The 13,684-nt window shown below is 33.9% G+C and overlaps 1 protein-coding gene across 1 annotated transcript in view; it reads right to left on the bottom strand.

Annotated features, from left to right (window-relative positions):
• The window catches only part of LOC131663122 (extracellular sulfatase SULF-1 homolog), a 566,756-nt gene that overhangs the window by 382,418 nt on the left and 170,654 nt on the right, over nt 1-13,684 (bottom strand). The window contains exon 4 of the mRNA XM_058933233.1: nt 12,133-12,454. Coding sequence (XP_058789216.1) covers nt 12,133-12,454 — 322 coding nt within the window. The remainder of the gene's footprint in view (nt 1-12,132; nt 12,455-13,684) is intronic.

Genomic DNA, 13,684 nt, shown 5'->3' with positions numbered 1-13,684 from the left:
AAAAAGCCAAACACATGTTCTGCTGAATAAACTATTTAGAGGGTGAAAGCTACCCCCGAAAGTTACCCCTCAACACCATTTTATAGCGAAATTTTCGTATTTTATGCACAGTGTTCAACGAAACAAACTCTAAAAAATTCTTTTAAAAAATTTTAGCTAAATATATGGATTTCGTCTACAGGGGTTGCAACCCCTTAACTCACCTGAAAGAAAAGCTAAGAAAAGCAAAATTTTTTCAAAAGAAATGAAGTTTATGAAATTCCGTTTAAAATCTAACACAAAAGTATACAGCATCTGTCACCAGAGGCTGCTATCCCTTCAATGGACAGTGAACAGAGCATTCATTTGTTACCCTGATCCCCTACTTCCCCGAACCCAATTTCCTTAAACCTCGAGCTAGTTACCCTGCCACGCTATAACCCGTAACTTCTACACCCCAATCTCACCAACCCTCGAGTTGGTTACCCTGCCACGCTGTGCAGAGAAGCAGCCACACGATTATGTTGAAGATATATTGAGAAAAAGCATTGAAACGAATTCAGGTATTGAATGTAAGACAAGTGAGAACTTATGTTTCCTTGATGATGATTTTGATATTAATCCAGAAGTAATTGATGATCAATTTGAAGAAATACATGGTGTAGACTATGCCGAGGTACCTACTTGTACGGGAACAAATACGGTACTCGACGATGGATATAAAAGAAAAGCTGTTGAATACTGGGAAAGTGGTAAGAAAAAGAAACTGTCTTCAAGTTCCGTCCAGAGTAAATATAAACAAGTTTCGTCAGAACGTCAGTTGAGTACATGGAAACAGCAAATTTTGACAGGCGCGATCAAAAGAGAGAATCTGTTTAAAGTTTCAGATTATACTTTACAATTATTCAAAGATACTATAGATCGGAAGTTAACAGTGTATGATTTAGATCTTAAAAGATGGGCTTCACAAAAAAAGTATGAGTTAGATATGCATTGGTTTAAAGACTCACTCAATTGGATATTACTATTCAAAAAAATGCATAAAATTGTATCGCGTAAAATAACTAAATAACTTAATCATCAAAAGTTAGAAAATTATTTTATTCTATTGAGTAGTTTGTGCAGTTAGATAAATTAAGTCATACGATTTACCATCTAAGCTGCGTTTTATTTAAGTTCCATTTTATATTTAAAGATGTAAATAAATAACATTTGAGAATTAAATATAACTCTCAGATTGTTATATATATATATATATATATAACAATCTGAGAGTTATATATATATATATATTGTAACAGGCTGCCGTTTAACCTGTAATTTCCCTTAAATGTACCTATTTGATGGCTAAACGACGCCTAGTTATCTATGTGCTCGAAGCACATCAACCTACCTTGTCCGGGAGTGCGCCTACGCAGCGTCTCCTCGCCAATCCGAGTTGGGTTCCCCAACTCGCCACTTGGCGGCGCTGGCGCTCCTGCTTAGCAGCGCTCCTGCGGCTGCTGCTTGAAACTAGATTGGCGATTCGCCTCTACCGATCTCTGCGTGATCCTTGCTACGCTACCGGCTTATTTGAATCGAATATAAACGATGATACACACTCCGGACAAAGGATAGACGAAACGATGACTCGATTAAGAATCTCTGTTAAACGCTTTATTCAAATTAACCAAGTACACGGGGGATTTGCTGAGAGTCTTGCGCACGCAAACGCGAATGACAATACACGCTAGATGGGAGAGAGAGAGAAAACCGCGATCGCCGCGAACTACGAGCGGTTAATTTACTTCTTCGCGCACGCTGCGCGGAATCGCACGCCAACAATGAAATTGCAAATAGTGCACCTACCGCGAGATGGTTGGGGATACTGTTATTGCTATTACTGTTAGTGTTGCTGCTGAGGTTGTTACTGTCGAGGTTGTTGCTGCTGTGGTTGTTGCTGCTGTGGTTGTTGCTGCTGTGGCTGCGCACGAACACTCCACTCACTTCAACAAGTCCTTGCTCCCTGGATCTCACTTAGATATAAAATGTCCAGTTCTTTGGCACACAAAGCGTAGAGGTGATCTCACCGGACCGAGTAACACAGTCATACTGCCTGTTGAACTCTCCCCTCCCGGTCATTGCCCCTACGCGCCCTCTCTCTCTCGCGAACCGATCGCGGCTTTTCTCGTTCAGCCGCTTATTAACCTCGCGCGAGTCGAACGATTTTCGGTAATCGTTGCAATATATATATATTTAATGACTTATAATAGATAATACTTAAGTATGTTAAGTCCTTGCACGTTAAAATTTTAAGTAACCTTTTAATTAACCCCAAACTCTTAACCCCAATTTCCTTAACCCTCGAGCTGGTTACCCTGCCCTTTCCAATTTTCTAGTCCGAAATCCGGTTCTCTGTTATTCATAATCCCAATTTCGACATATTTGTAATATCTCTGAAGAAAAGGATATAGGCGAAATAATTGTAGAAGATAACGTTAAATTTATTTTATGTTTATGTTATATTTACGTTATATTAATTCGTCATTTCATCTGATATTGAGATTAGATTTTTTGAATATAAAAAGATCGTTATCACTGTACATATTGTGAAGAATAATGATAATCTATAAATAAATGCTGTAGACATATTAGTTTGTTGAACCATGCACATTTTATAATTGCTATTTTCTCACAAATATCGCAGATAGGCTGTTCTGAAATTTCGAAGCAATATTCAACAAGATTGTCGAACGAATCAAGTTTTTTATCCAAGTACCCACTTTTGTACCAAGCATATTTAAATACGCTTTTGAATGTAGGTGAAGATAATTGATTATGTGTGATATACTGTAATTTTAGAATATTATTCCTCTCATGTAAACTGATGTTTGATCCGAATAAAATAATGGCATCAGATATTTTTCTTAGAAAGTTTTTTCAAAATCGAAAACCGAATACATTCAGTGGTTGAATTTTGCCTGTCGTACCCTTAGGAATTGTCATCAATCGAAAATTTGTATCTGCTGGTGTCACTTCTCTTACAGCTCGTTCACACTGTCCACTCCATGAGTCTAGTAATAAAATTGCTGTTTTCCCATAGTTAGGAAAAAATATATGTTGCAACCATGTTTGAAGTGATTCACTCGACAGCTTTCCTAATGAACTTACTCGCAAAAATATATTAGGTACATTGAATAATTATTTTGATACAATGGATCCAAACACTCCGTTTGTTTCTTTTAATATCATAAAAAGGGATGATAGCAAAGTACCTGCAGATATTCTGCAGATATTGTCCGTTGAATTGTATAACTATGCGTAGTCGATGATACTGATTGTACTATTGATTCGACTGTCTTCTTATCTTTTTCGCTCAATGTTCTGCCAGTATGCATTTCTAAACTGAATTCACTTTGATCGGAATTATATATGTTACTTGCACTTTTGGTTCATAATTCTGTTTTTATGAGGTTGATAAAATTTTGACAATCTAACTTTAAACTAGCCTCATTTTCAACAAATACTTTAGTCACATATTTAGTTATTTTACGCGATACAATTTTATGCATTTTTTTGAATAGCAATATCCAATTGGGTGAGGCTTTAAACCAATGCACATCTCACTCATACTTTTTTTGTGAAGCCCATCTTTTAAGATCTAAATCATGCACTGTTAACTTCCGATCTAAAGTATTTTTGAATAATTATAAAGTATAATCTGAAATTTTAAACAGATTCTCTATTTTGATCGCGCCTGTCAAAATTTGCTTTTCCAAGTACTCAACTGATGTTCTGACGAAACTTGTTTATATTTACTCTGGACGGAACTTGAAGACAATTTCTTTTTCTTACCACTTTCCCAGTATTCAACAGCTTTTCTTTTATATCCATCGTCGAGTACCGTATTTGTTCCCGTACAAGTAGGTACCTCGGCACAGTCTACACCATGTATTTCTTCAAATTGATCATCAATTACTTCTAGATTAATATCAAAGTAACCAGCTTGAGGGTTAAAGAAATTCGGGTGTAGGAGTTCGGGGTTAGAACGTTCGGGGGTAGAGAGTAACCAGCTCGAGGATTAAGAAAATTGGGGTTAAGAGCTTGGGGTTACAGCGTGACAGAGTAACGAGCTCGAGGGTTGATGAAATTCGGGTGTAGGAGATCGGGGTTGGGTTAGAACGTGGCAGGGTAACCAGCTCGAGGATTGGTATACGTATTTGATAGCTTCAAGAAAGGTTTAAAATCCAAAATTAAAGTAAACTTACCGGTCGAAACGAATTCGGATACGATAAAGAATGCCATTAAAGTGGAAAAAGATCTTGAATTGTTATCCACATTAAGAACTAACTTTAGTAAAAAGATCACTCAAGCCGCCCCAAAGAAGATTGCAAATACGTGTCAGATTTATCATACTGTAGGGCATACAGCTTTGACGTGCAATTCAGTTTCTAATCAGAACCAACCGTGCAATTATTGCAAAAAAACTGGTTATTCTGAAGATCGTTGTTTTAAAAAAATAAAATATCAAAGCACCTGTCAAATTTATAATCGCTATGGTCACATAGCACTCGATTGTCGGTCAGGAACAATTTTTCAACTATGCGATCGAACTAGTCACACGGCTAAGGATTACCGCACCAGACGAGATAATCCTGATAATGACAGCATCTGCCAAATATGTAACCGTCGCGGACATAATGCAAAAAATTGTAAGAGCAACCTTGAATGTTTTTAATGCAAGAAGAAAGGCATTTAAAATCCGAATGTTACAAATTGAAAAATAAAAATTCGGGAAACGGGAACTTGACCTCTCAACAGGGCGCGACACAGAGGCCGAACAATCCAACACAGCGCTAATTGGAGGAAGTAGTTGATGCTTTTCTTCGTTTAATGCCTTAAGAGTTTTTACTCAAGTACCTGTTATAAGTGCTAATCTTTCGGAAAATAAAAAATTCACTATTATGCTCGATTCCGGATTTAAAGCTAATATTTTGAAGTTGCCTATTTTACGCGATAATTTATCAATTATTAATCGCGAGAGAAGAGTTACTTTAAAAGATATTGGTCTAGATCCTTATCTTACTATTGGAACTTTTACTTTAGAACTTTTTGATAAACCTACAGAATTTGTTATTGTTAATGGTAACTTTCCGATCACTACTGATGCTGTTCTTGGTTTGAATTATTTCACTGAAAACAAAGCTATTATCGATTTTGATGAAAGAAAATTTAAAGTTGGTCGGTATTCTATTGCTTCTAAAAATTGTGATGATTATCAATTTTGTGCAACAAAAATAAAAAATAAACAAAAAATTAAAATCAATAATTTTAACGCGCTCAAAAGACGTCCTAGTCAAATTTTGCCAACTGTACAGTTTCATAATATTTATACGGAAACGAAAGATTATTTTCTTATTGATACTGGTTCTGAGTGTAATTTAATTAGAAAAGGTAGTTTATCTCCATTGACTGAAATTGATGAAAAAACAATAATACATTTGAAAGGTATTGATCTGAATGCACAAACAACGATTAGTATCACTATAATGACTATTCTTGGCTTAGATGTTGTATTTCATGTTGTTACTGATGATTTTGAATTACCTAATGAAGGTGTACTAGGTGCATCATTTTTTGAAGAGAGTAAAGCAATAATTGATTTTATAAACCATATCTTTATAGCCAATGGCAATCTTATGCCACTTATTTTACAAAATAACGATGATAAACTGCCACTCAGTTTTGCCTCTCTAAAAGTTGATTTTCTTGAAGAGAAAGCTGATCTAATTGAATTAAATGCATTTGAAACTACATTTGCTGAACGTGAGACTTCTAGTCTTGGAAAAAGACATATTTTTAGTATTTCGTAAAATGAAACTTTTGATGATTTTAATGCGAAAAATTTTATTGAAGATGAAGGTAATTTAGGTATTGCAGACTTGTTAGTTGAAGAAAATAAAGATAATGATGATAATCAAAAAATTGAAAAGTATGTAAATCTAGAGCACATGAATGATGAAGAAAGAAATTACACAATTAAGCTAATTAACGAGGTACGAGACGTTTTTTATCTACCCGGTGACGAATTGCCCGATACTGATTTAGTCATGCATGAGATCCATACAACCGATAAACATCCTGTTAATTGCAGACAATTACTTTTGAATATTGATTTAGTATTTATTCAATATTATTTATACAACCAAGAAAATTAACAATATTTATGAAGCTTTATAATAATTTTCATTCATACTAAGCTTATAACTACACAAACGTTTCTTGCAATAAATGCTCCCTTTTCTTCAAGAGTAAGGGGTAAATTTGGCAAAATTTATGGCAATGGCAATGGGGGCTGCAAAGGTGGAGAACAACTTGAGTGCGGCAATGGCTCGTCTTGCAATACTTTCTTTAAAAGGATAGGTGGTGCCCTTTTTTTTAACTTTCTCCGTGCTCTTTGAGATAGGTTATTTTTTCGTTTGATCTTATACCCACAATCCACTAATAGACAGAGAAAAACAATAACAAAAAAGTCTCTTTAAAGCTTTTTTTTTTTTTTCCAAATTTTTTTTTTATAATTTCTCAATTTTTTTATTTTTTATTTCAAAGACTATACTTTTATTAGTTAATAATAAAAGAAACAAAAATTATTTCTCGAATTTTATTTGAAACTTTGAATATTCACAATAAAACTTTATTTTTATTTTTTTTTTACTTTTACACAAAACTAATTCCAATTTTTTTTTTCTTTTCAATTACAAACAGAGATTTTTTTTCCACAGAAAATTGTAGTGTGAATTTTTTTCTTTACTTTTTACTAAATATTTTTCACACTACAAAATATTCTAATCAAGTGATTTTTTTTTCTTCTTCTAAATACGTATTTTTCACTGATAAATATTACAATTACCAAGACTCTGTAGTTATGTTTAATTTTTCAATAATACAAAAAATATTCCTTTCTTTTACAATACACAATAGGATATGAATTTTTTTTTCTCTCTCAAAAAGATTTTCAAAATTTCAAAGTAAGGCTAGTAAGAAAATTCATATAATAAAAAGATTTTTACAGATAGCAGGATTTCTATAGAGTATTTTTAACCAACAACAACGGGGCCTCCAATGTTACGTGTCACTTTTTTGTGAGGCGGGAAATTCTAATCCTTTTCGGGCTGTGATTTCTCTTTACCCGGGTAAGGAAAAATTGGTTTGGTTACAAATACCGAAAAGTTTGATGCGCACGGTGCGGATGTTTTTCTAATCCCTGAATCTAAATAGATTATTCTAGCGCCAATCTTTTCAGAAGGCACAGAGAACTATCAATTATAGATTCCACTCAGACCTATAAAGATCCTAATGATCCAAGTTCTGAGCGTTAAACTATTGTATCAAGTCTATCAAACTCGTTTTTCAACGAGAGGACCGAGCGATACAGAATTAGGAAAAATAGATTATGAAAGGTGAAGAAATGTAAAAAAAATTTATATTTGAAATAAAACTTAATTTATATATTTTTTTTGTAGAGTCCTTTGAAAGATAATTGTGAACCTTGTTAATTTTCCAAAATAGAATCCTTGGGCTTCTTGAGAGAGAGTGTATCCTTTGAGCGTGGCTCTTCTTGCTGCGGATGGCGTAGCAGTGGCGAACAGTTCGCGCCTTACTTAGCACATTCTCTCAGGATGCGCTCTTTTTCAAGATAAGGCCGCAAGGGGCTCTGAAGGATTTGGGAATGGCAACTTCAAAACTGATTGGCGGAAATTTTCCTGCAATAGGGAAACATACAGTTACTTTAAGACAGATGGAGTTACTCATGCCGAATCGCGTATAAAAGTACTATTATAAAATTATAACGTGCAAGGACTTAACATATTAAGTATTATCTATTATAAGTCATTATATATATTATATATAAATAACAATCTGAGAATTATATTTAATTCTCAAATGTTATTTATTTACATCTTTAAATATAAAATGGAGCTTAAATAAAACGTAGCTTAAATGGTAAATCGTATGACTTAATTTATCTAACTGCACAAACTACTCAATTGAATGAAATAATTTTCTAACTTTTGATGACTAAGCTAAACGGAAAATGAAAACTCGGTGGAAAACGCATAAGAGGAGCTTTCTCTTTTTTTTTCTGCATTCCATATAGGGTTTGGACGTCGGCAGACCATGCTATTTGTACAAGGACATCCTAAGCATATGGACGCACATAACAAAGTCGTAAAATTTTTTATACCTATTTTCTAATCGCAAACTATTTGGTCAGCTTGTCTTCTCTTGGAATTTGAAGAAACCTTGAGAAAAGAAACTTTCCAACTTATTTTTGCTTCTCAAAATTGTGCAGTTTGATGCATTGACGTCGTAATACAAAAAGAAATAAAAAAAAATAAAAAAAATAAAAAAAATAAAATAAAATGATACTATTAATTATCGGACATTACAAAACATTTCTCGATCGACGATAAAAAATCGTCTTCACGAATCTGGACTCCGTGCTCGAACTACTGCCCGTGGAATGATGTTGACAGTTGCACATCGTAGAGCTCATCTGCAGTACGCTAACAACCATGTAAACTGGTCAATGAGAAATTAGAACAGCGTTTTTTTTTCTGACGAGTCTCGGTTTTGCTTACATGGTAACCACCGAAGACTTCGAGCTTGTCGAGTCGTACAGGTCAACGTTATCAACAGCGTTTTATTCGTCCCATAGCTGCTTACGGTGGAGGATCAGTGATGGTTTGGGCTGCAATCTTACGGGATTCTCGTACTGCTTTAGTGATTGACTGTTAATATTAAATGCCTTACGTTAAATTATGTACACGTATTAATTTCTATAAATATACCCAGGCGACTTGCTATTATTATAAATAATATGTATTTCCTAAATTTATTATAATTCGAGTCAATAAAGACTGTCAATTTCTGGATATTTAAATATCCATGACATTTCTCGCTGTACGTGAGTTATTTTCATGATTTGTTGGATGCTTACAATGAAAAATGTCCGTTTTTAAAGTACAAGAAGTAATGAATCGGTACTGCGATTTTTAGTACAGCCTTAGCATCATTTTAGTGTCTTCAAAAGTAGAGAAAATATTTATCGCGCGTCGCGTATAGTATATACAGCTATAAAAAGGCCAATATTAAAAAGCTCTCGAGAGGTCGATGTTCCATAAATTGCCGAGCCCAAAGAACTTGCCACAGGATGCATCGGGTAGCGTGATAAACGCTCAGAACTTTCTTGTTGGACGCGCGCTTCGCGGACTGTCTCGTAAAAAGCGCTCACTCGCGAGACTATGTGTAGGTACTACTGCTACGGAAATTACGTCATGCTCGTAAATTTCCTGCGAGCCTGAGCAATCGTGTAGCTGTCGGTTCGTCGAAGGGCGATACGTGCTAAAGCAAAAAACTAAAAAATATAAAATTAAAAAAATGTCAAGTCCGATAATGTTACCTACGAGCGAAATTCTCCGCTCAAGTGTAAAACGCGTAAAGAATTTTTTTTTTTCAACCGGCAAACATTTTTCCAATTCGTCTGACAAACGAAGAACATGTTTTCATATTTTGTGCACGTGCATTAAGCAAAATTAATAATATTTCAACAACAAAAATTAAACGTTCTTTTACGTTACGCTTTCAAACTAGATTCCGTTAAAATTATTTAAGCGAGAGTTACTGGAACATTTTGTTGGCAATTTATAAGCTCCAATATTTTAATTAATTTAATATTTATCAGCATAAAACAGAAACTCGACTCCGTTTATCGTATAGAATAAAATTATTGTCATAAGTTTATGGGAACGAAGTGAGTCAGTGTTCCTTTAGGTGCAAGTAGTCGTGCAGATGAGATAGCATCGCAGAGCTATAATGCTTGCGCTGGGTCATTTGTTTCCTTCTGGCATTTCACTTTAACCGACGGCCACAGAATGAGAGATAGTAGATTAAAGCTTGGAAAGTGCTTAATGCTGTCGCTCTTCGGTATCCATTAGTACCGTCAATTTTTATGCTAAGTGCTGAGCGCAATAGAAGTTAACGCGATTAATTGTACATTGTCCTTTTGTTTAGGGATTCCTCAACTTTTGCCTGCTCTCATTTATTTATTTTTTTAACGTTCTCTCCTCACCTTCGCTTAGTGCATCGTAGCTATGATAAGGTTCGAAATGTATTTTCGGACTAATAACGCTGTGATAAACTAAGAACATTGTTCGAAAAGACCAATACAGCTCGCGGAAAGGAAAAGCGAGCAATTAATGTTTGTACAACAAAAAGTATTTTAAGAGCAAACGTCCGATATATATGTATAAATCTATAGTAGTACCAATAGAAGCGAATTCACCGTTTCATTACATTCGGGCAAGTAAGAAAGAAAGGAGCGGTGCGGGTTATAGTACAAGAGGAGGTAGTAATAGCCGCCGGCACAGTCGATGATCATCGATCGAATCTTACAATCTCACGTGTTACCGTTAGCACGAAACAGGAGAGGATTTATTTTAATGCAAGATAATACTAGGCCTCACACAGCGAATATCACCCATCAATTTTTTCAGAGGAACAACATTAGATTGTTGAGGCATCCTGCAATGAGTCCTGATCTGAATCTCATAGAGCACGTCTGGGACATATTGAGCCGCCAATTGCGTCAAAATTATCCCCATCTGAATAATTTAGCAGAATTAGAGAACGCTCTGATAAGAGTTTGGCGTCAGATCCCTCAACGGATGATCTGAAATTGCATTTCAAATATGCGACAAAGGTTGCAAGCTGTAATTAGGAGTAGAGGCGGGAACACTCGATACTGAACACATACACATTACACACTTTAGAAAATGAGTTTGGAGTCGTTAAATACTGGGAAACTGACAAACCACTGGGTCTCATTTTTTCCGAATAATCTAAAATACGTGCGTAAGCACAAAAGAGGCGTAAATTCGACCGCGCAACTTCTATATGGTATGCTTTGGGTAACGCTAATGCTGGCGGTAAATCAGTAATGAATCAGAAATCTTGTCTGTCTTGAAAACGAAAAAAAAAATGTTTTTTTCCAATCAACCATGCCAGATTTTTGTATGAAGTCTTCTGCAGAAAACGAAACCCCCTGTCCGTTTGCTGGGCGACTAGTAGTTTCAGAGATATCGGCAGTTGAGTGAAAAACGATCCTTTTGCATTCAAAATTCGATCTCAAAGACGTATCTGACTCCCGCAAAAAGCAAATTGAAACTGAATAAACATGCTATGCGACCTATGCATTGGTCTAGCTCGAAAAATTTGTTTCATGCCTGTAAAGAAAAATAATATGGTAAAGATTTTTGAAAATTTCTTTTTTGTGCTTTATCCCAGAATTGCGTGGCTACAAGTGTTCCGAAAAATTTGTAACCAAAAAAATCAAATTCTAAAGTCTTCAAGTTTCAAAAGCTATATTTTTTTATTTCCTGTACGACAATTTCTCACTGAAAAACAGCTTGTTGAAAATTGCCAAAAATTTTTTTTGTTCCTTTAATTTATGCGAGAAGTGTAGTAAAAAAGTTGATTTTCATATAACTTTGAAAATTGAAGTCAAAGACAAATCCAAGGTTATAATTGAAGCAGTAGATATGTATATGACACTTCTCTCTTAATCTTAGAACTTTTGTAATGACTATGTTCCCGATTTCTGCAGTTCCAGAAGGATTTTGTAAGTGAGAGTGTGTGCATATAAAATGGGTAAATCAATATTTCACTTTTGATTAGTGATGATGTTCAATCGCTTGTAATTTTTTAAAAATCATTGTGGCGAAAAAGGTCGTAGATAATAAATTTTAGATTTTTTCCAAGATGTTTTGACCTCTATCAGGATTTTTATTTATCGATATTTTCAAAAATACAAGTGATTGAAGAAATTAAATAAACTTTGGAATATTGATACTTTTTAAAGTGCTATAAAACATAGAAAAAATTACTTAAAAATTTATCACTTCCTATAAAAAGTTAGTATTTCTACTCTATTTACATTTGCAGTTCTTATTTTTATTCTACGTTCAATAGAATCGGAGATATTCTTGTTTAAAAAATGGCTTATCTTCCACAAAATTTTCGAAAATTTATCAATGGTACTGTATAAAATAAATATAGCATGTTTGGTCGTAAATAGCAACGTCACATTATTATTCAAAATGATAATATACTTACTGATGTGTAGTAACATTGAAAAATAAGTCAGAATATTGAGGGGCAGAATCTTCAGGGCCATGTGGTGCCGGAAAACTGGCAACAAGCATCATTGGCTTTTGTGAAAGTATGTGTTTACTCTGTCTGATAAAAGCCACACTATCGTTAGCTATCAAATCGGGATAGTAATCTTTATTGTAGTCAAAACCATGTTTGATTTTTTTGCCATTTATGTTGATACTGTAGTTATAATAACGTGAGTTCATTATAAGGCCACCCCACTCTCGCCAGCCTGGAGGCACGTATGATCCATCATATTTATTCAAATATTTGCCGAAGTAACCTTGAAGCAATAGATATATATGATATAAATTATTCTGTGCATAATTTAATACTATTTGTAAATCTTATGATATAAATTTGATTTTGTTTCGTTAATAAACTATTGTTTATCTTTTCATCGAATGGATCCATAAGACCATTCGATTATCCAAAAATATTAATGAATTGTTTTATAAAATTATCCATTTGTATATGATCAGTAACAAGGCGCTACGTTAACAATGAATAACCTAAAAAAATAAAGTGTTTGTTATGTTCTTAGATATTGAAAATATATGGTGGTCGTATAATAGCAGAATAGGTAACTAAATCCAAATTTTGCACTAACATCAAACTTGCCATATGGGGACTTAAATGAACAAGCTAGTGCTTTCATAACACAATTCAAACTTGTAAGTAGAGAACAAATAAAACAGGAAATATTAAATGAGCTTGTGCATGAAAAGCAAATTTTAAATGAAAAAGATGATCATATGGATGTAACACAGATCAATGATTTGGATGAATTACAACAATTAAAAGCCGAAAATAACCTATTGAATGAACTGTACAAAGAAACAAAAGAAAAAAATGAATTGCTCAATGAACTAATTAAAGAAAAACAAAATAAAAATGCAAATACTAACATTATGAGAAAAACATATGCTGAAACAATTGCACTACCAAAACCTAAATCCAAAAGAATACCAAGATTAATAATAAAGAAAAAGAGTAATGATAACATAAACTTAGAAAATCAAGTAGCACATTACTTAATTAAAGACAAAAACATACAAACAAAAAGTGTACAAGTTAAAAATACTGACACAATAATTATCAACTGCATGACCGAAGAAAATGTCACAGTGTTAGAAAAAACTTTACAAAAAAAACTACCGGCACTTACTGTTCTAAAAGAAGAAATACGTAAACCGATAGTTAAAGTAGTAGGAATTTCTAAAGCTTTCACAATAAATGTAAAAGATATAGAAACTGATATTAATGCAAGAAATTTTAGTCAATACGAAGAAAAATGCAAAGTAAATCATGTATTTACAAATGAAAAAAATAAAACAGTAACTGCAATAATAGAAGTTCCATCTATTCTATATAAACATATAAAAAACAATAGTAACAAATTATTTATTGGATGTCAAAACTGCAGAGTCTTTGACGTCATCAACAAATACCCGTGTTACAACTGCTCAGGTTTTGACCACGGCGGCGGAAAGTGTGAAAAAGCAAAAAAAGA

This window comes from Phymastichus coffea, unplaced genomic scaffold, assembly GCF_024137745.1.
Source record: "Phymastichus coffea isolate CEN01 unplaced genomic scaffold, Cenicafe_Pcof_1.1 PCOF00002, whole genome shotgun sequence".
NCBI classification, from domain to species: Eukaryota; Metazoa; Arthropoda; class Insecta; order Hymenoptera; family Eulophidae; genus Phymastichus; species Phymastichus coffea.
This window is presented reverse-complemented; position numbering and strand designations above follow the sequence as displayed.